General features: G+C 41.4%; 1 protein-coding gene across 2 annotated transcripts in view; it reads right to left on the reverse strand.

Moving 5' to 3' along the window:
- The window catches only part of plcb1 (phospholipase C beta 1), a 950,430-nt gene that overhangs the window by 322,239 nt on the left and 600,266 nt on the right, over positions 1–27,925 (reverse strand). For both annotated transcript variants that reach the window (XM_073051321.1, XM_073051322.1), the window contains exons 4-5: positions 19,076–19,216; positions 3,637–3,716 (exon numbers count right to left, since the gene is read on the reverse strand). In XM_073051321.1, coding sequence (XP_072907422.1) covers positions 3,637–3,716; positions 19,076–19,216 — 221 coding nt within the window. The remainder of the gene's footprint in view (positions 1–3,636; positions 3,717–19,075; positions 19,217–27,925) is intronic.

Raw genomic sequence — 27,925 nt, forward strand, 5'->3', positions numbered from 1 at the left:
TGCATTACATTTCCATCAGTACCTCCAGTCTTTTTGTATGTTTCCCCCTCGCCATCAGTCTGTGGTTTCGTATTGCCAAGAGCTCCTGCTCTACTCCGGCCCCTGTATCACTGAGTACTCCACCTCTCAGCTGTTTCTCATTATTACCTGTTTTGTTGCCACTTCTGTCTCATCGTGCTCCACCTATCATCTGCCTCTCTGTTTATTGCTCAGTGTATCTCAGTCCTGTGTTTTCACCTGATTGTGCCAGTGAGCTTTCCAGCATTTGTATCTAAACTCTGTCTGTCTGAATACTGACTCTGCCTGTGTTCCGTTTCTGGTTTTTGGATTTCTCTGGAATTTTTGATCTCCGCCTGAAGTTTGACGCCAACTTTGTTGCCCCTCTGGATTTGCTACTCAGTAAATATCACAGTACCTGGTCTGCGATTGGGTCCCTGACAATTTCTTAAATGCACCTACCGATTTCTAATAGGTGATCAGGTGAACCGGAATAACATTCTGAAACAAAAGTGGCAAAACCAGTTAAATTTGACAGGACCTCCACTTCTCGGGCCCTTTGGGTTCCCCTGCAATCTTGCTAACTTCTAACAAACGTCGTCTATTATTTGCAATTCATTTGCCTTCCGTAAAACTGAATAAGTTGCAGTGAAGACCACACTGATTCAAACATGCACATCTTAACGACGACTGTATGTGGGGAAAAGAACTTTTACTACACCTCATTCTCAAATCACAAATTGAATCCAATGGTAATAACATGTTTGTTGCCCCTCTTTTGTGTCTATACTTCCACTGTGACTGGAAAGCAAGGGGCGTTGCAGAGCTGCAATGCTTTTCGTACTTAGACACAGCAGATATTTCTGATAACCCCATGCGTCTTGAAAGCAACAACTTAAATACAATCATAATTTGTCTAGATTCGGATTGCTCCTAGTTGTTTTGCATGCATCACTAGTTTTACATTGATGAAAGCAGTTAAATATTTCAAGATCAATGCAGAATGATAAACGCAAAATCTGCAGATGCTGGAAATCCAGGGCGACACCTACAAAATGCTGGAGACACTCGTCAGGTCAGGCAGCATCAACGGAAATGAATAATCATTCAGCGCCTTGGGCTGAGAAGCTTTGTCGGTGCAGGAAAGGAAGGGTGAAGACATCAGAATAAAAAGGTGGAGGGAAAGAGGATCACTTGAAGGTGATAGATGAAGCCAGGTGGGTGAAAATAGGACAGGGCTGGAGAGGAAGGAAACTGATAGAAGCGGAGAGTGGACCATGGGAGAAAGGGAAGGAGGAGGGGCACCAGGGAGAGGTGATAGGTAAGTGATGAGAGGTAAGAGGCCAGAGTGAGGAATAGAAGAAAAGGGGGGGGGGGGGGGAGGGAAAAAATACTGGAAAGAGAAATCGATGTTCATACCATTAGGTTGGAGTCTACCTAAATGGAAAATGAGATGTTGATCCTCCACCCTGACAGCAGGCTCATCGTGGCAGAAGAGGAGGCCATGGACTGACATGTGGGAACAGAAATTGAAATGTAGCACCCAAAGGGCACTTTCATATTTGCAGGGCAGGTCAGGCTGAGAACTACCTTGCTCTGGACAATGGCACATGTGCAGGAGAGTATACAGAGCAGACAGATGCCAAATTCAGCTAGTGAGCTACGTTAATTTGATGGCCTTATTTGATGGAGCTTGCTGGAAAGCTAATGCCTTCTCTTACATACTTGCTGCAAAATATGTATTCAGCAGCTGAAGGGAAACCAACCACTGTCATTGGAAGGGACCGGGTGAGTTTCTGACTGATTTTATTTTCTATCGTGACAATTGTTTAAGTATTTTGGTGCTTTCTGGAGTAGTTTAAACTTGCTGAACTCTGCAGTGTGGCGTGACAGCTGCCACAAGGTGACTTGAAAGCTTCTGTCGAGAGAAGTGTGTTCCCCTCGGGGTACACAAACCAGGAGACCGAGCAGAGGGTACGCAGAGAAGGAACTGTTCAGGCAACATCACGGTGGAGCTAGCACATTCTGGTTCTCAGCTGCAGTGAGCTGGGTTCGATCCTGGCCTGGGGTAATGTGCTTGAACAACCTTCCTGTGACCAGGGGGCTTTCTTCCGGGCACTCAGGAACTCCCCCCACATTGCAAAGATCTGCCGACCGGTAGGTTAATTCGCAACTGTGAATTGATGCTCGTGTGTAGGTGAGTGGTTATTAACTGAGGAGAGGTTAAGGGAATGTATAAAGAATGCATTGAAATGAGTGTAGGATAAGTGTAAATGAGTGACTGATGGCCAGCACAGACATTGTGCACTGTAAGGACTTTTCCACGCTGTTCGATTCTATGACAGAGCAGAGCAGCTGCCAGAAAGAACTGGGTGTATGACTGGAGAAGTTTTCCGTAGGAAGTTATGTCCAGCCCGGATGGGAATTGAATGAAATCACCCCTCACTGGACTTGAAGGGAACCGTGCTTCATCGTGGACGCACACAGCCAAATCTGCTCTCTGCCTCCTGTCTTTTTGAAAGGTTCAGTCTGGTTTTTCAAGTTGTGTCAAAGTGTGCTGCCCTCATAAGTCTGGGCTCCCTCTCGAGGTGAGCAGACTGCAGCTGTAGGCTATAATCACACCAATCAGCAGAGAGCTGGGATAGGAACAGAACACAGGAGAAAATCTTGGACCAATTTTTGGGGCTAAGCAATGTATCTTTCAATAGGGTAACAAAAAGTGTGAACTTTGAACAAAACAAGTTCAGTAGGGTTGTACAGGCTTAACAATGACACTTACTAGCCTGGAATTATTTCACCTCTAAATCTGCATCTCTCATCTTAAACCTACGGCTTCTGGCTTTATATCCTTGTAGTTCGGGGAATAGTTTCTAACTATCAGCACTAGCTGTGCCCTTAATGATTTTGTACCCGTTAGTCAGATATCTCTTCAGCTACATCTGCTGAAGGGGAAAAAAAAATCCAATTTTCATGACCTTTCACCTGAACTGAAACACAACCAGAACATCAGCATTTTCCTTTTTAAGAAAAAGCACTCACACAAAATGCTGGAGGAACTCAGCTAGGCAGGCAGTGTCCATGGAGAGGAATAAAGAGTCGACGTTTTAGGCCAAGAACCTTCACCAGGACTCAGTTCCTCCAGCATTTTGTGTGTTTTACTCTGGATGTCCGGCATCTTGTGTTCAATGTTCTCTTTTTAAAATTTGAAATCAGGTTTATTATAACAGCATGTGACGTGAAATTTGTTGACATAGCAGCAGCAGTTCAATGCAATACATAATATAGAAGAAAAAAATAATAATAAATAAAGAAGTAAATCTTTTGATTTAAGTAATAAATAAGTAAATTTTTTAGTTCTGGTTATTTATGTTTCATCACATTTGCTATTTGACATATTCTCACCAAATTTCTTGGAAACCTGTAATATTCCGTTGCATGTTCAATTCAGGTCACAGTTTCTAGATCAAGGCACAAAATCAAAGCGAAAACTATTGAACCTACATTTGAAGCCAGATTAAGCTAAACCCCAAAGTGTTGATTCAAACAGTGGGACTAAAATGTTGAAACAAAATAGGTTTCTAGTGTTTTAGAAACGGCTGAAACAGGTCAAGTAAAAGCCAAAACAAGGACCATACTTACGCTTTGTGTAATAAGGTGTCCCTTGACCTGTTCTGTGCCAGCAGGTTGGTTGCCAAGTTGAAAAGTGCATCAGTCCATTCCTGGAAAGACAAGCAATTGGTTGAAGAATCAAAGAGTTATTGAAACAAATAACCTTAAGCCAATTTCAGAAGACTTGAAACTCTCATAGTTTTATGCTATCTGCATGGTCATACAGATCAGAGGGATTATCTACCATCAAAGCTTGATAGTTCTGTTGTACATCATACACGTTATGTAGATAAATGCGCAAAGTTCTTCAAAATTGTAGACAAAGTAAATTACAATTACCTAGAAATGTGCCCAGTTGGTAATACTAAACTCACTCTAAATGTGCAGGTTATTCTCTTTCAAAATTCGACCACGTTGGCTACAATATATGTACGAATTACAGTATCACATGTTTAGAATTCAGCCCAGTGACAATTTTCTCAGTAATAGTTTGATATCCATATTATATACAGCATCAATAAATTAGATAACTGAATTTATGGCTCATCTAATATAAGGGCTGACTATTCATCAACAGTAAACCAGTAATTTTATTCTTGTTAAAACTGGGTCTACACACTTGACTCACAATGAACTAATACAGTTCACTGAATGCAGAGCAAATAGCATTGTTTTAATGCAATACTTTAATTCACTACTTCAACAGTTGAATCTAAGCTGACGTACATATAACAGTCTATGATAAATTTCAGTCTCTAATTGGCTCCACTCTATTCTGAGCTCCTGCCAACTTTCACTTTACTTACAACGAATAACACATAATTCAATAGAGTGCTTCAAAACTCTATTTTTTGATTAAATAAATCAAATATCAATATAATTCACTCTATTGAATTATAATTCAATAGAGTGCTTCAAAGTTTTACAGTAGCTGATTAGGATGAATTTCACAAATGGTAAATGTGGTCTCCTAGAGTATGTAAAGTTCATAATACCCTCACTGCAGGCAATGGACCTTCTAGTCCCTCTCTCCCCCTCATTTACATCAGAGTGGTGGGATGGGGAACCAACCTCACTTAAGCACTTCCACATCAGCATCAAACGTTAAGTCTGTAAAGAGCCCATGACACTTCAGATATGAATTATTGTATTAGGATGTAAAAAGTGGAAGTATGAAGAATAAGACTGTTCCTCTTAATCAATTTTTAATAAGAAACTGGATTTACAGAAGCCAAACATTAATGTATCGAATTACACCTCACTACACTAGCAAAGAGATTATTGGTGCCCCTACATCAGCCACCAGCCCATCTGTCTCTAGTGACTCTATACAGGTGTACCCCATTTATCGAACGTTCACTTTATGACACCTCACTGTTACGAAAGACCGACATTAGTTACCTGTTTTCACTAACAGAAGGTGTTTTCACTGTTACGAAAAAAGGCAGTGCGCGAAAAAAGACAAGTTCCTCCCCCGGAACTGCATTCTAGCCGGCATTACTTAAACTCATGCCTGTGAGCATCTGTGCTTTAAGTCGATTTATTTTGTGCATCCGTTAGCAAGATGAGTTCTAAGGTATTGGAAAAGCCTAAAAGAGCACGTAAGGGTGTTAAACTTAGCGTAAAACTAGACATAATTAAGTGTTTCGATCATGGTGAATAAAGTAAGGACATAGTGAGTTTGGCTAAGGGTTTGTGGAAATTGATGAAGATGATGTTGAAGAGGTTTTGGCATCCCATGACCAAGAACTGACAGATGAAGAGCTGATGAACAGGAAAGTATAACAATTGAAGCCAAATGCAGTAGCGAACGGCCCGAAAGTGAAGTTGTGCAGGAAATGAACGTGAAGCAACTGCATGAAATTTTCGCTGCGATTGACAATGCTGCAATGATTGCAGAAAAGTATGACTTTAATTTTGAAATGGTCTGTAGGTTTAGGGCTTATTTGCAGGATGGTCTGAGTGCTTACAAAGAACTGTATGATAGAAAAATGTGCGAGGCTAAGCAGTCAAGCATATTGTCGTTTCTCAAGCCTTCCACATCAGCCACAGCAGATGACGAAACTCGACCTTCGACATCGAGGCAGGCAGACATAGAAGAAGGTGACCTGCCTGCCCTGATGGAAACAGACGACGATGAGAAGACACCCCAGTGTCCTGTACCTCCCACCACCCCAACCTCCGACGACTCAGCCTAACACACCATCATCAGTGTGCTCACTGCCTTCCCGATTCTGGTAAGTAAAACTACACTGGACGTACATTATTTCTACTTTATATAGGCTGTGTATTTTTATGTGTTACTTGGTAGCTTCATAGCTTAAAGGTGACTGTAAAGAGTGTTTCTGCCGGGAGCGCTTGCCCCGTGTGTTTCTGCCAGGAGCGCTTGCGCTGTGTTTCTGCCGTGAGTGCTGCCGAGAGCGTTGCGTGAGATTTTCACTGTGGTGGACAGTGCTGCAATAATTGCAGAAAAGTATTCTTACATTTTATAGGCTGTCTATTTATCAGATTATTTCTGCTTTTACTATATGTTACTGTTATTTTAGGTTTTATGTGTTATTTGGCATGATTTGGTAGGTTAATTTTTGGGTCTGCGAACGCTCACAAAATTTTCCCATGTAAATAAATGGTAATTGCTTCTTCACTTTACAACATTCCGGCTTACAAACCGTTTCATAGGAACGCTCTACCTTCAAATAGCGTGGGAAACCTGTACACCCAACTGGATTTAGGGTAAAGTGAGCAGATTTAGAGGGCACCTGAGGGAAACCCTTTTCAAAAAGTGTGCATTGAGTACCTGCAATACACTGCTGGTGAAAGTGTAGACAGAGTCGCTAACAGCAACTCAGAGCCTAGATGATCACTTGAATAACCAAGGCACTGAAGGTTATTGGCCAAAGACTGAAAGATGGGATTAATTTCATCACTTAAAGTGAACTCCTACCTAGAATGAACTCCTACCTCAGCAAGGACCTGGACCCATTGCAATTTGCCCATCGCCACAATAGGTCAATGGCAGATGCAATTTTAATGGCTCTTCACAGTCTTAAATCACCTGGACAATTCAACCACCTATGTCAGGAAGCTGTTCGTTGATTATAGCTCAGTGTTTAACACCATCATTCCTAAAGTCCTGATCAACAAGCTATGGAACCTGAGTATTTGTGCTTCCCTCTGCAATTGGATCCTCGACTTCCCAACCAGAAGACCACAGTTTGTGTGGATTGGTATTAGTAACTCCTCCTCACTGACGATCAACACTGCTGCACCTCAGGGATGTGTGCTTAACCCACTGCTCTACTCTCTCCATGCAGCTAGGCATAGCTCAAATGCCATCCATAAATTTGCTGATGATACAACCATCATTGGTAGAATCTCAGATGGAAACGAGAGGGCGTACAGGAGTGAGATATACTAACTAGTTTAGTGGTGTCTCGGCAACAAACTTGGTAAGAACAAAGAGCTGATTGTGGATTTCAGGAAGGGTAGGATGAGGGATCACGAACCAGTCCTCGTAGAGGGATCAGAAGTGGAGAGAGTAAGCAATTTCAAATTTCCTGTGTGTCAAGATCTCTGATGATCTAACCTGGTCCCAATACCTTGATGCAGCTATAAAGGAGGCAACATAGCAGCTATATTTTATTTGAAGTTTGAGGAGATTTGGTTTGTCACCTAAGACACTCAAAAACCACGTACTATGGAGAGCATTCTGACAGGTCGCATCACTATCTGGTATGGGGGTGGGACTGGCTACTACACAGGACCGAAAGAAGCTACAGGAAGTTGTAAAATTAGTTATCTCCATCTTGGGTACTACCCTCTGTAGGATCCAATACATCTTCAAGGAGCAGTGTTTCTGAAATGCAGCATCCATCATTAAGGACACCAGTCACCCAGGGCATACCCTCTTCTCATTGATACTGTTAGGAAGGAGGTATAGAAGCCTGAAGGCACACACTCAGTGATTCAGGGACAGCTCCTTCCCCTCTGCTGTTCGATTTTTAAATGGACATTGAACCCCTGAACATTACCTCACTACTTTATTATTTCTGTTTTTGCACTATTTTTAATTTAACTATTTAATATACACACATATATATAAAATATATACTTACAGTAATTGATTTACTTATTTAATTTTCCCTATATTATCATGTACTACATTGTATTGCAGCCGCTAAATTAACAAATTTCATGACATACACCAAGGATATTAAACCTGATATTAATCCTAATATGGATGGGTACCTACTGATCACCATAAATTTGGAGGACTGAATGGCCTATTTTCATGCCGTTTAATACTGTGACACTAATGATAAAGCAAAAAGCTTAAATTAACTTGCTCATTAGTGATTCAAAATTCAGGCCATTTACACTTGCTTTGAGAAACTATTCACTTCTGCCCATTGATCTGATGGGTCACTGTCTTCTGACTGTCACAGACAATGGGGAACAAGAAACTCAGCTCTCACTATTTCTGGGATCATTAAGTAATGTAGCACAAAAAAACAGGCCCTACAGTCCATCTGGTCTGTGCCAACCACAATCCCCAACTCAGCTAACAAATGGAACATGCCAACCACAATCCCCATCGAAGCCAGTCCAATTTGACTGCATTCAGCCCATATCCCTCTAAACTCTTTCAATCCATATATCTGACCAAATAACTTTTAAATGATCTTAAAGTGCATGCCTCAACAACACCCTCTGGCAGATCATACTCATCACTCTGTGTGAGAAAGTTACTCGCAAAGTTCCTATTACATCCCTTGCTTCTCACCTTAAACTAATGCCCTTTAGTTCTAGATTCTCTTGACAGGAAAGGCAATGTACAACCTCTCATTCTCCCACACTCCAATGAAACCATCCCAACCTGCCCCGCCTCCCTCCGTGTTCTTCATGGGTCAAAGAAAAGCAACACATCAGCAGCTGAGGTCTATCAGGAAGATACAGACAATATTGAACTTAAATGCAGAACTAAATACTGTACACAATTTTCCTTTCCACTATTTGCCAGTCAGCAGTCAACTAGATTGAGAGGCTGGCCAGTCAGCGAGGGCAAATCACATAAGACTGTAAGACCATTAGACACGGGAAAAGAATTAGGCCATTTGGCCCATCAAGTCTTGTCTGTCATTCAATCATGGCTGTTCCTTTTTTTTCCCCTCCTGAGGCCCACTCCCTGGCCTTTTCCCTGTAACCTTTGATGCCATGTCCAATCAAGAACCTGTCAATCTCTGCCTTAAATACACCCAACAACCTGGCCTCCACAGCTGACTGGCAACAAATTCCACAAGTACACCACCCTCTGGCTAAAGAATTTCTCCTCATCTCTGTTTTAAATGGATGCCCCTCTATCCTGAGTCTAGGACATCTACGTCTATGTAGTGGGGGAGTCTAGGCCTTTCAACACTTGAAAGGCTTCAATGAGATCTCCACTTGTCCTTATAGATTCCAGTAAGTGCAGACCCAGAGCCATCAAACGTTTCTTGTATGATAACCCTTTCGCTCCCGGAATCATCCTTGTGAACCTCCTTTGAACACTCTCCAATGCCAGCACATCTTTTCTTTGATTAGGAAACCAAAGCTGTTCACAACACTCAATGTGAAGCTTCACCGGTGCCTTATAAAGCCTCAGCATCACATCCCTACTCTTGTGTTCTAGACCTCTCGAAATAAATGTTAACATTGCATTTGCCTTCCTTACCCATCGACTCAACCTGCAAGCTAACCTTTAGGGTGCTCTGCACAAGGACTCCTACGTCCCTTTGCATCTCAGAAATCTGCATTTTCTCCCCTTTAGAAAACAGCCTGCACATTTATTTCTGCTACCAAAGTGCACGACCGTGCATTTTCCTACAACTTATTTCATTTGCCACTTTGTTGCCCATTCTCCGAATCTGTCTAAGTCTTTCTGCAGCCACCCTGTTTCCTCAACACTACCTGCCCCTCCACCAATTGTGGTATTATCTGCAAACCTGGCAACAAAGCCATTTATTCCATCATCTAGATCACTGACATGCAGCGTAAATAGAAGCGGTCCCAACACCAACCCCTGCAGAACACCACTACTCACTGGTAGCCAACCAGAAAAGGATCCTTTTATTCCTACTTGCTGCCTCCTACCAATCAGCCAATGGCCTAACCGTGCCAGTTACTTTCCTGTAAGACCATATGCTCTTAACTTGGTAAGCAGCCTCACGTCTGGCACCTTGCCAAAGCCCTTCTGAAAGTCCAAATATACAACATTCACTACATCCCCTTTATCTAAATCCTATGTGTAATCTCCTCAAAGAATTCCAACAAGTTCGTCAGGCAGGATTTTCCTTTAAGGAAACCATACTGACTTTGTCCAATCTTGTCCTGTGTTACCAACTACTCTATCAGCTCATCCTTAACAATTGACTCCAACATCTTCCCAACCACTGAGGTCAGGCTAACTGGTCTACAATTCTGCTGCCTTCCTCCTTTCTTAAAGAGTGGAGTGACATTTGCAATTTTTCAGTCCTCTGGCACTATGCCAGAGTCCAATGATTTTTGAAAGATCATTACTAGTGCCTCCATAATCTGTACTGCTACCCCTAGGGTGCAGTTCATCTGGTCTGGGTGACTTTTGTACCCTTAGGTCTTTCAGGTTTTTGAGCACCTTCTCCCTTGTAATAATAACTGCACTCACTTCTCTTCCTTTGCACCCTTCACCATCAGGCACACTGCTCATGTCTTCCACAGTGAAGACTGATGCAAATACTCACTTAGTTCAACTACCATCTCCTTGGACCCTGTTACCATTTCCCTGGCCTCATTTTCTAGCTGTTCTACGTCCACTCTCATCTCTCCTTTATTTTTTTTTTACAAACTTGAAGAAGTTTTTACTATCAGTTTTTATATTGTTGGATAACTTGTTTTCATATTTCATCTTTTTCCTCTGAATGATTCTTTTAGTTGCTCTTTGTTGGTTTTTAAAAGTTTCCCAATCCTCTGTCTTACCACTAATTTTTGCCTTGTTGTGTGCCCTGTCTTTTGACTAGAGGTCAGGGGCCACTAGTTAGGAATGTTGCTGTGTAGAGGGACGGAGAAAGGGATCAGGTAGATGCGGAAGGACGGATGCTCCAGAAACCAAGGTTCAATCGTGACTTCTGTGCTGTCTATATGGAGTTTCTACATTCTCCCCATGACTGTATAGGTCCTGTTACTCTGATTTCCTCATATATTCCAAAGACAGGCAAGTTGGTAGGATAACTGGCAAGTATAAACCATAAAAACAAGAGATTCTGTAGCCACTGGAAATTTTGAATCTGAATGAAGGGTCCTGGCCAAAAATATCCACTTTTTACTTCCCTCCATATGTGCTTCTTGACGTGCTGAGCTCCTCCTGCATTTTATAAACCTGGGTGGAAGGCAGGGTAGAGATATGTCTCTACCAATGGAAGTGTAAGGTGCTCCTTCCCTCCACTAGCCTGCAGGCCATCCTTGGGCAAGGTGTAGCACATGCTTAGCCCCCCTACCCCCAATCAGGGTCATGTGAAGCCATGGGGGTGGGTGGGGAGGGGGGGTCATCTGAGTAGCCCGTGCACATCACAAGCCCTGGTTATGCAACCACTGATGCCAGGCAGGCAATCTCTGAAGAGTATTGATAATGGCTGGGATTACCCGTCTTGTAGAGGCACTGCCCAGAAGAAGGCAATGGCAAGCCGCTTCTGTAGAAAAATGATTGTAGGTGAATGAAGAAGAATTGGGGTGGACTTGATGGCCATAAATTACAGAGAATGGGTTTCACTGTGAGGCAGTTTCTGTGCACTGGATGGAAATGCAGGCTGGTCCATGTGCCTGGAGGCTGGAGTTTAAGCAACTTAACCAAGGCTATATCCTGTTTCTTCAAGGTTGTTGAACATTTTAATCGGAGCCCTCACAGAGATAATGGGTAGATTTCAGCTGCAACAGGGAGGCAGTTTGTCTTTTTCACAGTATCCTTCCAGGAAGTGTCTCTACCACCGTCCCTATCACTGCTGTGTTCACTGTTTCACAATGGGTTTCCCCTGATTGCATTGTTCTGAGGTATACATTCAAAGGGCCAAATGCTCTCCTTCCATGTCATGGGAAACATGAATATGAGATGGAGACAGAGAGAATAGATGTTGCAGTTTGCTGGATGCAAGAGCTTCTGCTTCTAGCCTACAAGCTCAGGATTACGGCTGCACAGGTGGAAGGTCAACTGAGGAAGATCTGTACCAGCAAGGCGGCTGGACCGGATGGAGTTTCCCCACGATTACTGAGGGCCTGTGCGACTGAGCTGGGAGAACCACTACAGCGCATCTTCAACATGAGCCTGGAGCAGAGAAGAATACCCAGACAGTGGAAAACATCCTGTATTGTCCCGGTACCGAAGAAACCACAACCAAAGGAGTTGAATGACTTCAGACCTGTTGCCTTGACGTCGCACGTTATGAAGACCATGGAGCGGCTGATAATACAGAATCTGAGGCCACAAACCAGGCACACCAAGGATCCTCTTCAGTTTGCGTATAAGGAGAAGGTGGGAGTGGAGGATGCTATCACGTATTTGCTGCACAAATCACTCTCTCACCTAGAGGGGGTCAGTTGTGCTGTGAGGATTACATTCCTTGACTTCTCTAGTGCCTTTAACACCATCCAGCCCAAGATCTTAAGGCACAAACTAATGGAGATGGGAGTAGACTCTCACATGGTGGATTGGATAGTGGACTACTTGACAGATAGACCTCAGTATGTGCGGTTGGGAGACTGTAGGTCTGACACGGTGGTCAGCAGCACAGGGGCGCCGCAGGGAACCGTACTCTCTCCGGTCCTGTTCACCCTGTACACATCAGACTTCCAATATAACTCGGAGTCCTGCCATGTGCAGAAGTTCGCTGATGACACGGCCATAGTGGGATGTGTCAGGAATGGACAGGAGGAGGAGTATAGGAAACTGATACAGGACTTTGTGATATGGTGCAACTCAAACTACCTGCGTCTCAATATCACCAAGACCAAGGAGATGGTGGTGGACTTTAGGAGATCTAGGCCTCATATGGAGCCAGTGATCATTAATGGAGAATGTGTGGAGCAGGTTAAGACCTACAAGTATCTGGGAGTACAGTTAGACGAGAAGCTAGACTGGACTGCCAACACAGATGCCTTGTGCAGGAAGGCACAGAGTCGACTGTACTTCCTAAGAAGGTTGGCGTCATTCAATGTCTGTAGTGAGATGCTGAAGATGTTCTATAGGTCAGTTGTGGAGAGCGCCCTCTTCTTTGTGGTGGCGTGTTGGGGAGGAAGCATTAAGAAGAGGGACGCCTCACGTCTTAATAAGCTGGTAAGGAAGGCGGGCTCTGTCGTGGGCAAAGTACTCGAGAGTTTAACATCGGTAGCTGAGCGAAGGGCGCTTAGTAGGCTACGGTCAATTATGGATAACTCTGAACATCCTCTACATAGCACCATCCAGAGACAGAGAAGCAGTTTCAGCGACAGGTTACTATCGATGCAATGCTCCTCAGACAGGATGAAGAGGTCAATACTCCCCAATGCCATTAGGCTTTACAATTCTACCGCCAGGACTTAAGAACTTTTTAAAAGCTATTATTAATGCTTTTTGAGATAGTGATTTAGATGCATATCATATTTTTTACTGAGTTAAGTATTGTATGTAATTAGTTTTGCTACAACAAGTGTATGGGACATTGGAAAAAAAGTTGAATTTCCCCATGGGGATGAATAAAGTATCTATCTATCTATCTATCTATCTATCTATCTATCTAGTGAAGCATCCACACGTTGGATCTGGGAACTTCTGCCTCCCCACATGGCAGCTTCCCACAGACACCAAAGTCATTAAACCAATGACAGAATCTGTAACACAGCCTCACTTCCATTATTCAAGGCCCCCTCCCTCCATGCTGCAAGACACACAGACAAATCACAGTTCGACTGAAAGGTGGCACCTTCATTGTTCACATTTTTACCAACCTAACAGGTAACTCAGCAGCAACTGCTTCCCAACCTCATCCACTACTCCTTATGAATATCTTTTTTTAAAATTGCATTCTGCATGCAAGGGGTTAAATAGTGTTAAAGGAGGCACATCTGTAGCCAACCTCTGCTGGGCTTTCAGGAACATAAGTGGCTCAGAACAGTGAATGTAAATGCCTCAATCCCAGTGCACAGTAGATAGCCTGATGTAGACCATCACTCTCTCCATTCTCGAAAGCAATGGACGTTAGATTAAGGAAATTAAAAGAGGATTAACTTGTCACACGTATATTTACACATCCAAACATGCAGCAAAATCCATCGTTTTGCATCAACAACCAAAATAGTGCAGAGATGTGCTGTGGGCAGCCCACAAGTATTCTCATGCATCCAACACTAACGTAGCATGCCTACAACTCACCAACTTTAACATTGGGACCTTTGGAATGTGGGAGGAAACCCACACAGTCTTACACTACCATGTCACCCTGGAGGTTATACTATGAAATGCTGACCTACTTTGATTCAATGAATGATTCAAATGACTGTACTGTTCCATTAAAGGTGATCTATTGTAGAATGGTGACGCACTCACCCATTCCTTTTTGTATAGCAAGTTGAGAAGGGGAAGGTTAAAATATCCAGCCACTTCCTGGAAGGATACTGTGAAAAAGACAAACTGCCTCCGTGTTGCAGCTGAAATCTACCCATTATCTCTGTGAGGGCTCTGATTAAAATGTCCAACGACCTTGAAGAAACAGGATATAGCCTTGGTTAAGTTGCTTAAACTCCAGCCTCCAGGCACATGGACCAGCCTGCAATTCCATCCAATGCACAGAAACTGCCTCACAGTCAGAAGTGGTGATATTCAACTGTTGTTAATTAATGGCTCCAAATTTAAAACAATCTCTGCAACTTGAATTAAATTGAATTGCCTTTATTTCTTATATCCTTCACATACATGAGGAGTAAAAATCTTTACGTCTCTGTCTGAATGTGCAAATTATAGTAATTTGTAAATAATAGTATGTACAGTAAGATGTACAAAAGAACATTCAACATAGCTTAGAAACACGATTGTGTCAGCTTGCATTGATCAGTCTGATGGCCTGGTGGAAGAAGCTGTCCCAAAGCTGGTTCTGGCTTTTATGGTGCGGTACCTTTTCCCAGATGGTAACAAAACAGTCTGCAGAAAACTATGAGTAGAGGAGTTGTTTGCAGGTGCCTTGTCCAATAGTTGTCCCTCCAGCAAATAATTGGAAACAGATGAATGTCGGGAGAGTGTTAATGGCCATAGACAGATTGGTTAAATGAGCCCGTTCTTCGCAGCTGAGGCTTGAGGTAGCCAAGTCATGCTGAAAGGGGTGGGTGGGGGAGAGAAGGGCGATATAAAGTAAAGTAGCAGAAAACATTGGAGAGGCTTGGAGGATATCATAAATCTTTGAAGATGGTGGGAAAAGTTGATAAACCTGTCCAAAAATGAAATATAAACACACAAGCATCTCAAACACTTATAGTTTGTGATATTTGAACTTTCAGAAGACGTCAATATAACGCCTCAGAGGAGATTACAAAAACAAAATTGAAAGTTATATACTGACATGAACTGAGAATTGGGTGAAGAAAACAGGCAGGATTGGTTTTGAGTGGGAGTCTGTAATTTGTTGGGGAGGTTGTTATAATGTTGCAGGGACTGTCCATCTACATCAATAATTTAGATAAGGGGACCAGGCATAATAAATCCAAGTTCGCTGAGGATATAAAACTGGATGATGATGTGAGCTAAAAGATGATTCACAATGGTTCTGGGAGACAGAAACTGGTGATAGTTTGAAGGGTAGGGATATTGCAAAAGGCACTGTTGTACATGAAAGCACTGAAGGTTAGCAATGCAGGCAAAACAATGAATAAGGAAGGCAAATAGAGTGTTGGCCTGTATTATCAGAAGTTCTGAGAATGGGAGTAAAAATATCTCACTGTAATTATATATGGAACTGATGTGACCACACAGGAAAAGTACTGCTTCTTCTGTTTAATGCAGAGAACACTGCTTGATTTTATTTCAGATTGCAATTATGTATTTTGTGCTAGAGTTACACGCCAGGCTGTAAGAACAACTTCATGTTCCGGTCTTCCTACCCAAAGAAGGATACACTTACTGTTGAGGGAGTTCAAAGAGAGTAGAGATTAAACAGACTGAACCTAGGCTCCCTTGTGTAGAGAATGATGAGTGGTGATCTAATTGTAACATAAACAGTTCTCATATGGTTTAAAAGGAATGCTGGGGTGCTGTTCCCACTGTTGAGGTGCCTAGAACCAGGATCTCAGTCTCAAAATAAGGGATCGTTAATTTAGGACAACTGAGGAGAATATTTTCACCCCAAAGCCAGTGAATTCTCCACCAAGGAGGGCTGTGGAGGATCAGGTGCTCAGTATATTCAAGGCAAGGTCAATAGATTCTAGAAAGAATAAAAGGAATTATGGGTTATAGTCCAAGAAAGGTTAAAGACTGGACGTGAGAATATAGAACAGCAGAGCAGATAAGAGGCCAAATGGCCTCTACCAGTTGTCGCTTTTGTGTATTAAATTCTTATGACCGTGCAACATTGACACAAAATACCATAGATGCAAGATAATGCTTTGTATATTCAAAAAAATGAGGCAGACTCTGTGGCGTGAGAGAAAATGAGAACCAGAAAAGTTTAGTCAGGGAACTGACAGTATTGGCAAATGGGCTGCATGAAATGCAGCACTGTAGTGGTCATGCATTTAAATTTAGCTTAAACCTCAGTCCTATATTTATTCATACTAATTCAACTAAATAACAAATTAGACTTGCAATTCTTGCACTACTATTGCAATGTTCCTTCTGTAATTTTCATAAGCTTGAGGATTTTTAAATCTGTGCTGATTGTATCCTAATCTTTACTCCCAGTAAAGCAATGGCACATTTTTCCCATGGTCTCAACTTCTAATTATCTCCTTGAATGTCTCCAGCTACTGCTATTCCCTGATATATTGCTCTGGGAATACTGGCATTATTCCACCAGTCAGTGGGCCAAGCGTACAACTCTAAACAATCAATGCTTGACTAATTCTGACCACTTGCTCACCGACAAATTTTAAGCACCTCTGCTCCATCTGTACTGAAGACCTGTGCTGATCAACTGGCTGGAGTGTTTATTGACACCTTTAAACTCGCACTTCGGCAGTCTGAGCTACTCACCTGCTTCAAGCAGACTTCAATCATACCAGTGCCCAAGAAAATCATGGTAACCTGTCTCAATGACTATCGTCCTGTCACACTTACATCGACTATGATGAAGCATATCAGAACCTAACCAAGGAGTGACTTGCATCCACTCCAATTTGCCTGCCGTTACAGTAGGTAAACACCAGATGCCATTTCATTGGCTCTTCATCTCAGCTCTGGGACATCTGGAGAGTGAAGCTGCATTCACTAGACTGCTTTTCATTGACTACAGCTCAGCATTAAACACTACAATCCCCATGAAACTAATCAATAACCTCCAAGACTAAGGCCTTAATAACTTCTTGGGCAACTGGATCCTCGATTTCCTCACTTGCAGACTCCAGTCAGTTTGGATTATCAACACCATCTCCGCACAGGTGCACCACAGGGAACAGGGATGTGTGCTCGGCCTGCACTACTGTGTGTGTGTGTGTGTGTGTGTGTGTGTGTGTGTGTGTGTGTGTGTGTGTGTGTGTGTGTGTGTGTGTGTGTGTGTGTGTGTGTGTGTGTGTGTGTGTGTGTGTGTGTGTGTGTGTGTGTGTGTGTGTGTGTGTGTGTGTGTGTGTGTGTGTGTGTGTAAATATATATTTGCTGATGATACCATTGGCGTTGTCCAAATCAAAGGACTGGTTCATGGACCCACGATTTCTTCCTCCTTTAGTAAATAACATTTGGTTTTGCTGATGTTGAATGAGAGGTTGTTGTGGCACCTTTCAACCAAATTTTCAATCTCCCTGTGCCACAATCTGTGTGGACTGGAAATAACATCTTCACGTCACTGACAATCAACACTGGCACACCTCAGGGATGTGTGCTCAGCCCAGTGCTCTACTCTCTCTACACCCATGACCCTGGCTAGGCATAGCTCAAATGCCATCTATTGATTTGCTGATGATACATCCATTGTTGGCAGAATCTCAGATGGTGACGGAAGGTCGTACAGGAGCGATATATACCAGCTAGCTGAGTGGTGTCGCAGCAACAACCTTGCACGCAATGTCAACAAGACCAAAGAGCTGGTTGTGAACTTCAGAAATGGTAAAACAAAGGAACACAAACCATTCCTCACAGAGTGATCAGAAATGGAGAGAGTGAGCAATTTCAAGTTTCTGGGCGTCTATATCTCTGTGGACCTAATCTGGACACAACATATTGAAGTAGCTATAAAGAAGGCACAACAGCAGCTATATTTCGTTAGGAGTTTAAGAAGATTTGGTTTGTCACCTAAGACACTTGAAAACCTCTACAGATGTACTGTGCAGAGCATTCAGACTGGCTACATCACTGTCTGGTATGGGGAGGGGGGCAATAATTAATTTAGTTTGAATTTTGATACCACTCCATCTCTCTTGCTTCCTTTTGAACACTAATTGAAACCTGTCCTTGTAAATTTTTCTCATCTGCTCTAAGATTTTGTCTGAAAACCATGTTTTTAAGTAACTTTCAACACTTTGTTATATTAAAATCACAGTATAGATGGTCGTGTTTGTTTTCTTAACTTGCATCAGCGGTCTTAAGATAAAAATCCTTAGGGAAAATAAGACCTCCAATTTATACACCATATTAGCAAAGATGGTCGGCTGGTGAGGTGTGCCCACTGCTGAGACTTTGCTGTGCTTCTCAAGATGCTTCCCAGAAGCAGAGGACCAGTTTGATTGATTCTGACCCTGGGCGGCCATTACATGCAATGAGCCCAGGTAACCAAACTCCATTCTTTTCCAGCCTCATGGAAAAACGCAATAATCCTTTGGCCTGTACTTGTTCTTTAAGAAAGGGAACTTAAGAATTTGAGAGGAAGGATGCAAGGGGGTTGGCTTTTACTTTGTTTTCAGTTGATTACTTTGCTGGCAATTGCAAGACAGAAGATGCACCCTCCCTGAAAATTCTGTAGCTGCTCTTTCAGATGTGCCTGACCGCACTGGATACCAAAGGATGGGTAAGGCTGCTCAACGCACCCTTTGTATGCTAAAGATGAACTCTTGATCTCTCATCTGCTTCTTCATGGTCTTGCAGTTAAGTGTCCACCTCTGTAAATGCAACACTACATTCGGACTTCTGTTATTTGTTTCCCTAAGGTGATACCTCGACGTACTATGTATTGGAATGATCTGTTTGGATGCTATGTCAACGGAACTTTTACACTTAATTCCTGGTGCATTTGATAGTAATTACCAATGAGCAATTTTAAACTCAAACTTTACACTGCATTGCTTTTCATACTGGTACCTTTGCCACATCTTCCTGGAAGGCCATGAAATTGAGATATGAAATGTTGACCAAGTCAGGACCATAAACCACCGTCATCATCCTGCTCTCCAGACGACTTCCCTGATTTCCAACATCCAACAGCTCGCGGAGCTTGGTGTCCTAGCAAACAAAAACGAAACATGGGTTTTTAATGCATTTCCTCTGCTCAACATATGCATGTGTGTATTATGATCAACATTATATCAATCAAAACATTTAAATCCTCATTGTAAACTACAGAAATATATTTGATAAACTTTAATATAATTTTTATATAATCAATATTATATCAATCAAAATCATTTATATCTTCATTATGAAGTACATTAAAAATTGATAAAATTTTCTAGATGTATGAAATTAGTCATCGCTTAAGATTAAAGACAGAAGCCCTGAGAAATAGAATGTTATTTGCTTTTAGTGCAAGCTCCCTAATCTAGCTAGTATCAAAATTACACCAAGGGTGCGCCAGCATTATGCTGAGATCACAAACACTCTAGGAACAATCACCAGTTGTACGAATCACAGCACAACAGAGCACGTGTGAAATCTTCATTCTCTGACTGACTTTTGTGAATGACGCAACTACCCACTGTGAACACTTTTCTGCTGAGAACATAGTTCGAACTTTTCTAAATCCACATCAGAAGTGCAGAATGAACGGAATGAAAAAACTTCTCTGGTGTCACCGTGGCTCCAACTTAAAAGCTGGTTAAAGTGGCAAAGAAAGAGGACTTCTGTGACACAATGAACACATTTGTATCAGTTCATTGTTCTACTAAAAAGATATTTCAGCCATCTGCTTTTCTCAGTGAATCCTTTGGGATATCCTGTTTAGTGTTTCTGTGAAGCTCCTTAGGACTTTTTTTAAAACTGTGAAGGTATCATTAAAAGGAAATTTCTTGTTATCGAACCAATATTTACCACTCAGCTAACAGGAATAAAAATGGATTATTTGACCATTATTTCAAAATGGCTGTGCAGATTCTTGCTATGAAGAAATTGACTGCTGATGAGAGTGACCACACTTCAAAAGAATTTAATTAGCAGTAAAGTACAACTGGGCATCCCAAAGACATGAAGGAAGTACATTAATACAACATCCTCATTTCCTTAGAGTAGAGGTGGGATTTTGATTATCTTATATTGGATTAGTGTCTTGCATTAAAGCAACAGATATGCTTTACAGAAATTCTTTGATGTGCCAATATCGGAAGCATTAATTTGAAGCTGGCAGTAAACCAGACAAGAAGAAAATCTGATATTTATGTAGTGCTCTTCAGAGTCAACTCAGAGTCTTCCAATGCATTTTACAGCAATTAAGAACTTTTGAAGAATATTTAATGCAGGAAATGTGGTGCAGTGATCACTTTGTGTTTTTTTATGATCTTGACTTGGAGTGTAAATCTCGCCCAGGATATGGGGAGAAGGACCATCCCCTCCTTCAAAGGGTTGCCACCTCCACTGAGAGAACTCTTTCAGAAAAATTCACCTTGCTTGTGTAATTCTCGCCAAGCCTTTGGACTGGGGCTTGAACTCACAACACTCTGAACAAGGTTTTCGTACAATTAGGCTAATGAATAGCACAAATAGATTCGTAATATTTACTATCTTTGTAACTTAACGAACCACTGAACACTCAACTGAACAACACAGTTATATACATAACACAACTGATCTTAGAGGCATGTTACACATACGGTATAAAGACATAAAGCTACTGCCCCATTCAATAAAGCTAAACCCATACAATCAAAAATAATAATTTACACATGTAAAACTATATAATCTGTTTACTATGCTTAATTATTTACAAATTTGATCAATCATGAATTCACTCAATTTTTTTGTTTCCTCTTTCTTCACTGTGGGGTATGTCTAATTCATACAGTAGCCATTCCAGTAGATCACTTCTCCAGAGAAGGCATCATACGCATCTAGTCTTATATCCAGTCTGCTGTTAGTCCTTCAACATAATTGCCTTTGTTATGCAGAATATATTTTATTTCATATCCTTCATCACCATATTTTTTATAATCATATATCAATCTAACACATGATGAATAATTCTCAAGTACTGTAATAAAGTGATGTGTTACATTGTACTCGGGGTAGTGAGGTGAAGATACTTCTCTATCAAAGGAGGTGAAATGTGCTTCTTCCCACCACTCGCCTGCAGGTCACCCTTGGGCAAGGTGTAGCACCTGCTTAGACCCCAGTCAAGGTCATGTGAAGCCATGGGAGCAGGTGATGGGTGGCCATATGATCTCTTAAGAGTACTGATAATGGCTGGGGTCATGCATCTTGAAAAGACACCTACCAGAAGAAGGTGATGACAAACAACTTCTGTAGATATCATACATGACACATAACACACGAATAATACACTGCATTAGATATATTATTCAATTTCCCAAAGTTAATTGCAACAATCTATGTCCTGATGCAGAGTTTCGACCCGAAACTTTGACTATCCCTCTGCCTCATTGGATGCTGCCTGACCAAGAGATCCTCCAGTAGTTTTCCATTTTCTCCAGATTCCAGTATCTGCATTCTCTTGTGTCTACAACTATCTCTACTTTGATTGCTTCTGAAGGTTTTTTTTGTTCGAGCCATCTTTCATCTCAACTTCCACCCCGTTGTCACTGGACCATTCTTCATCTCTGTGTCACTTGTGAAATCACGAAGTTACTCTATGTGTCTTTCACTTTCTGGATTGGAGCCAAAGCTTTAAGTGGCACATCAGCTTTTGGTCTGTCTTTCCATGCTCTGGCTGCACTGTATTGATGTCCATATTTGTTATGATATCAGGGGTTCTGAACTGGGCCACACTCCAATGCAATGTATTGCAATATTTTATTGCATTGAAGGACTGAATGAATGGAGGTTATCGTTCAGTGCTATTTCCGCGTTTCAAAATTAAAATGCACTCTGGCACAAAATAAAATACCATACTTCACAACTCCTTCCAATTTTCCTCTGTAATTTGATTGAAACTCTGTTCTAATTCTGTCACTTGTTAGCTCTGCATATTAACCAATGAATAAAATAATCATCTGCATAATTGCGAAGGCAAAATGACTAACTAGATGTGCAGGGGACAATTAACCCAAGGCTTTACCAACTTGAATGCTGGTCTTATCAAATAGCTCCGGTCATATCTCTTGCATCCTGACTCGAAGTTAAAACTGTGTTGATAAATTGTGAGAGATAAATTTACCTCAGATATGCCATCGCAAATCCAAACCACCAAGGACAAAAGTCAAGGGGATTCTATAAAGTCAGCTGAGCATCCATGAGAGATGGCACGATAGACAATGAAGTCTTGCCATGTGTAAAATTATAAATTGAAGTGTTGTGTGGAGCAGAAAGATAATGAGAAGAATGGCGATATAATCTTCCACTCCACATCCTACTTCGTGCTTCTCTGAGTAAATAGCATCATAAATTAATATCTTACTGCTTGACAACATCTTTTTCAGTCCTTGCGCTTCCACAGTAGCCCAGTTGTGATATTTAATTGAATCTGTACATTAAATCAGATTCTTGAAATCTTTGCACTGATCCTATAGAGAAATGTATCAGGATGAAACGCAAGCAGAAATAATTCAACGAATTAGAGCTATATGCTGTATTTCTCCCTTGAAATTAAACACAAATTAGAGACAATTGCCAGTTTGTGGGCAATAGCAAAACCTGATAACCAGGCATTTTGGACAATCCCATTCTTTCTCCTCAGTTTCTGCCCGGAAGTTTCCTACTATTATTTGTTAAAGTTGGCATTCTATATTAATTCTATTTTGCTTTCATTACAAACCAGCTCATGGATATCTCCAACGTGTCATGGCATCTGTCATGTACCTTGGCCCTGACACACCTAGAAAAGAAGGAATGTCAGAATGGTGTTTCTGGATTTCAGTTTGATATTCAACACTGTTGTCCTATTGATCTCAGTGAACAAACTCCTACCCCTTGGTCTAAATACACCACTGTGCAACTGGGTGTTAGACTTCCTAACCAGATAGTCAGGACGCACAACCGCTCCTCCCACCCCATCACCCTCAACACTGCTGTACACTCTGCTCACACACGACTGCATGGCAAAACACCTGAACGATCACATTGTCAAGTTCGCTGGCGACATGACAGTGGTGGGGCTCATTCCCAACAACACATACAGAGAGGAAGTGGCCTGATGCCAGAAAAACAACCTCTTCCTCAATGTCAACAAGGCAAAGGAAATGGCTATTGACTTCAGGAGAATTTGCAACACCTACAGCTCTCTTCACACCAGCGGCACAGCACTGGAAACTACAGCAGTTTCAAACTGCTGGGCACGCACATCTCGCAAAACCTCTCACGGTCCCAGAACACATCCTCCTGTGGTGAACTACATATACCTGTCTGGACACGCCCCCCGCTGACTGCTCCTGTGGCCCCTCCCACTGACCGTGGCTCCTCCCACAGACCCCGGTATAAAGGCGATTGAGGCCTGAGCCCGGCCCTCAGTCTCCAGGATGTAGTATGGTGGTCAACTACTGCTTGTTCTTTCTTCCAGTCAATAAAAGCCGATATCTCGCCTTCACGTCTCAGAGAGAGTTATTGATGGTGCATCACCTCCACAATCAGGAAAGCTCGCCAACACCTCTAATTTCTAAGAAGGATGGTCTGTTCATACCCATACTCACATTCTTCTACAGATGCACAGTAGAGGACATCCAAGCAAGCTGCATCACCACATGGTAGAGAAGCTGCACCACAGTGGACAGGAAGGCAGTACGACTGGAAGCCGCAACTGCCTAACGCATCACCCTAACCGGACTACCTCCCATCAAGGACATATATACAGAAAGGTGCCATGAAAAGGACAGCAACATCATAAAAGTTCCCTCCCTTCTTGCTCATGGACTGTTAGTCTCATTCCCATCAGGGAGGAGGTTATGTGGCATCTATGCCAGGATGACCAGAGTCAAAAACAGTTACTTTCCCCAAGCAGTAAGGCTGATCACCCCTTCCACTCACTCCACAGACCCCACCACCAACACTTTACCATTTCCTTTCATGTACAGAGACTCCTTTGCTGAGAGTCATTTTATGGATATACAATCAATATGTTATCTTATGTATTTATAGTTACTGCATTTTTATCTTATGTTTTTTGGTAATACATCGGAACTGGAGTAACAATTATTTAGTTCTGCTTTGCACTTGTGTACTGGAAATGGCATTAAACAAACTTGGTTAGTTCTTGTTGCTGACTAGACTTCCATTTGGAATAACAAAGTAAATGCAGGTTGAATCTCTAGTCTGGCCTATTTTGAATCTGTAATAACAATTAACTCTAGTTAAGATCAAAGTGAGACCTAAAATTACGTAAGATCTGTACTACCAATGAATGTTTGCGATTTCAGCCAGCAGCATTTCCTGCTTGTGGTAACTTTGATGTGGGAAGCGTCTGTTCTTCAACAGTTCTCCTGCTTGATAATGATTGGGGGGAGTTCCTGTGGTCCAGATTTTCTGTGCTCTGGCAGTGACCAGTGAGGTCCTAAAAGTATCAGACTAAAGAGACTATAAGTATGTATTAGGAACAAGCATTTCTTCAGTATCCAGAGCAGATGTCAGTGTATATCAGTTCTTTTCTACAAAACAAGGATTCACAGAATTTCCCAGCTTCATTTTTCTGATCACCTTATGCACCTAAATGCAAACAAACTTTGCTGGGACTTGCATAGATCTGCTGTCACAGATATGTTGGCAATCAAAAAAATCATAATCAAAACTCAATCCATGACCCTCTGCTGAGTATTATTGAAAGAAAGAAATATTGCGTCGCCTGTACCTATGAAGTTTCTTGAGTCAGTAAAGCATTTTTTTCTGTGGGACTGTAATCATGGCATCGCAGGAAATGTGCCAGTCAAATTGTGGGCAGAAAATTTCAACAGGTAGGCCAATAAAAAGAAAGAGGTGCTTCTAACAGGAGAAGGAATCACCATCAAAAATCATCCTGCTCACAAATCCTTTCTATGGGCAGATAGCTGCTAAAATGTTTGGGATGGTACTACAATGTGTATTTTACAACACTGCCTTGAATAGACCTAATCCAGACAATATTAACTGTGAGTTAGCTGTGAGCATTAGTCCCATTTGGCAATGAAGACTAATTATTTGGGCTACTCTACAGTGCTGTACAGAAGTCCATATATTCTCGATCAATATGGTTCAAACATATTCTATGTAGCAGGTATTAGAAATTGTTTATATTAATTGACAAATTACCAATGCACATAAGGATCCTCAATGATATGTTATTTTGACACGGGCATCCTGAGACCAAAGCCTCAAAAATAGAACAGCTGCACACATTTTCAATCACTGCACTGGTCCAAAACCTCATCCACTCCTTCATTTCCCACCAACGTTGCAGCGGCTGCATATTCATTACAATCACATTACAAGTTATTCAGAGCAGAGAGCCCTCGTGAAGTGCTGCTTTTCATTGTCACATCTGCAGCCGAGATTCTCAATAAAGGCAACGGATTACTGGCCAAACTCAAGCAAATGCCACTTTTACAATAATTAATTGAAAGTTAAACTGTAATTTATCCTCAAACTAGTAGAAATCCTATTTATTTTGAAACACCATGTAAATCAGTCACTTGTATCGGGTTCTAATCCTTCCAAACCGTCTGTCACTTCCGTATCATCTTCTCCACAATGAGCACAATGTTCTCTCATCACTTTTTCCATCACACCAACAAGCCAAAATCATGCATAGCTTATCTACCCATAAATCTTCCTATTCACCAACTGAAGGTGAATTACAAATTGAGCTCCTGGAATTAAAAATTACAGATAAAAAGGCTAAAGCTCTATCCACATAGACTGGTGACATACAGTATAAAAGGATTGATTAACTGTTTGTCTCGTTCATATTGTATTGAAAGGTAGTGTGCTGTGCTCATCAATCAACCCAAGCCAGATCACTAGTTTGCATAAAATATTTATGAAATCGTTAGCATATGTCAGACAAGAAACACAAGAAAATTGCAAGGTAATCATGATTCTTGTATTGCTTAAAATAAACAAGCAACTAATGTGAAAACGTTCCCCTTTCCATTGCACACATCGTAAGATTTGGGTTGTTGACTAAATCAATCTGAGAGACAAAGAACACTTGAAAACACAAGCCAACTCCAATAACCGTGCTTATTCATCATTCATCCAGACGAAGACATGGTAAGGTAGAGCCCAGTTCATCACAGGAAAAGAGCATCCCAATATTGAGCACATCTGCATGGACCACTGCCACAGGAAAGCAGCATCCATCATCCAGGATCCCCATCAGGCTATGCTCTCTACTTACTACTACCATTGCAAAGGAGGTACAGGAGGTCCCACACCACCAGATTCAGGAACAGTTAACCACACTTCAGCCATCAGGCTCCTGAACCAGTGTGGATAACTTCACTCACCTCAACTCTGAACTGAGTCCACAACACACACTCACTTTCAAGGACTCTACAATTCATGTTCACGTGTATTATTTGATTTTCTTTTAAATTGCACAATTTGTCTTCTTTAACATTGGTTGTTTGTGAGTCTTTGTTTATGTATAGTTTTATGTCAATTTTATTGTATTTGAAAAAGGATCTGATACAGTCCTGGCATATATGACATATTTTTTATGGCTTCCAGCCAGGTACAAGTATTAATTTTAACCGTTGTTTCAATGACAAACTGTGCCATCTAGTCCGATGGTATTTATACCCCTGTAGTTTATCCCTACTAATTGGTTATTCCTCATCCAATCAGGTTTTGTTTAGATTTTATTAAGCCCAAGAAGAGTTTATTTGTTTATTCTTTTTTCTGTAAATGCCTGCAAGAAAATAAATGAATGGGTAGTATAGGGTACTTTGATAATAAATTTACTTTGAGTTTGAAAATACATTCTATGCTATTATTTCAATTATATAATGCTTTCAACATAATCCAAGAGCATTAACTGACAATGAAACACTGAAGAATATATGAGGGCAAGTTATCATATCTTGAGAGGTAGGTTTCAAGGACTTCAAAGAGGAAAGGGTATTAGCAGCAGACAGATTTTGGGAGGAAATCCCAGACCGAAAGTCCACTGATTAAATATTGTGATTTGAGCTGGAGGCCAGTGTAATGTTTGTATCTCCAATGATAAAACTAATTAAAATAAAACACAGAGCTGGGGATAAGGTGGAAGATCAAGTTATACTTTGGAAAGGCGCGTACTTAAGATGTGGTGGCATAATGATGTATGTCGACCACGCAATTTTACATATAGATAGATAGATAGATAGATAGATAGATAGATAGATACTTTATTCATCCCCATGGGGAAATTCAACTTTTTTTCCAATGTCCCATACACTTGTTGTAGCAAAACTAATTACATACAATACTTAACTCAGTAAAAAAATATGATATGCATCTAAATCACTATCTCAAAAAGCATTAATAATAGCTTTTAAAAAGTTCTTAAGTCCTGGCGGTAGAATTGTAAAGCCTAATGGCATTGGGGAGTATTGACCTCTTCATCTTGTCTGAGGAGCATTGTATCGATAGTAACCTGTCGCTGAAACTGCTTCTCTGTCTCTGGATGGTGCTATGTAGAGGATGTTCAGAGTTATCCATAATTGACCATAATTAACCCACAATGAATTATGTAAACACTAAAGCAAACATAATGAAACATATACACAGTAGCCAAGTTTAGGGAAATGTCAATATGTTGCAGGGTAAAAAAAAATGGATGACGCACAGAGACATATTAGATTAAGACCTTGAAGCCACTGG

Source organism: Hemitrygon akajei, chromosome 7 (genome assembly GCF_048418815.1).
Source record: "Hemitrygon akajei chromosome 7, sHemAka1.3, whole genome shotgun sequence".
Taxonomy (NCBI): Eukaryota; Metazoa; Chordata; class Chondrichthyes; order Myliobatiformes; family Dasyatidae; genus Hemitrygon; species Hemitrygon akajei.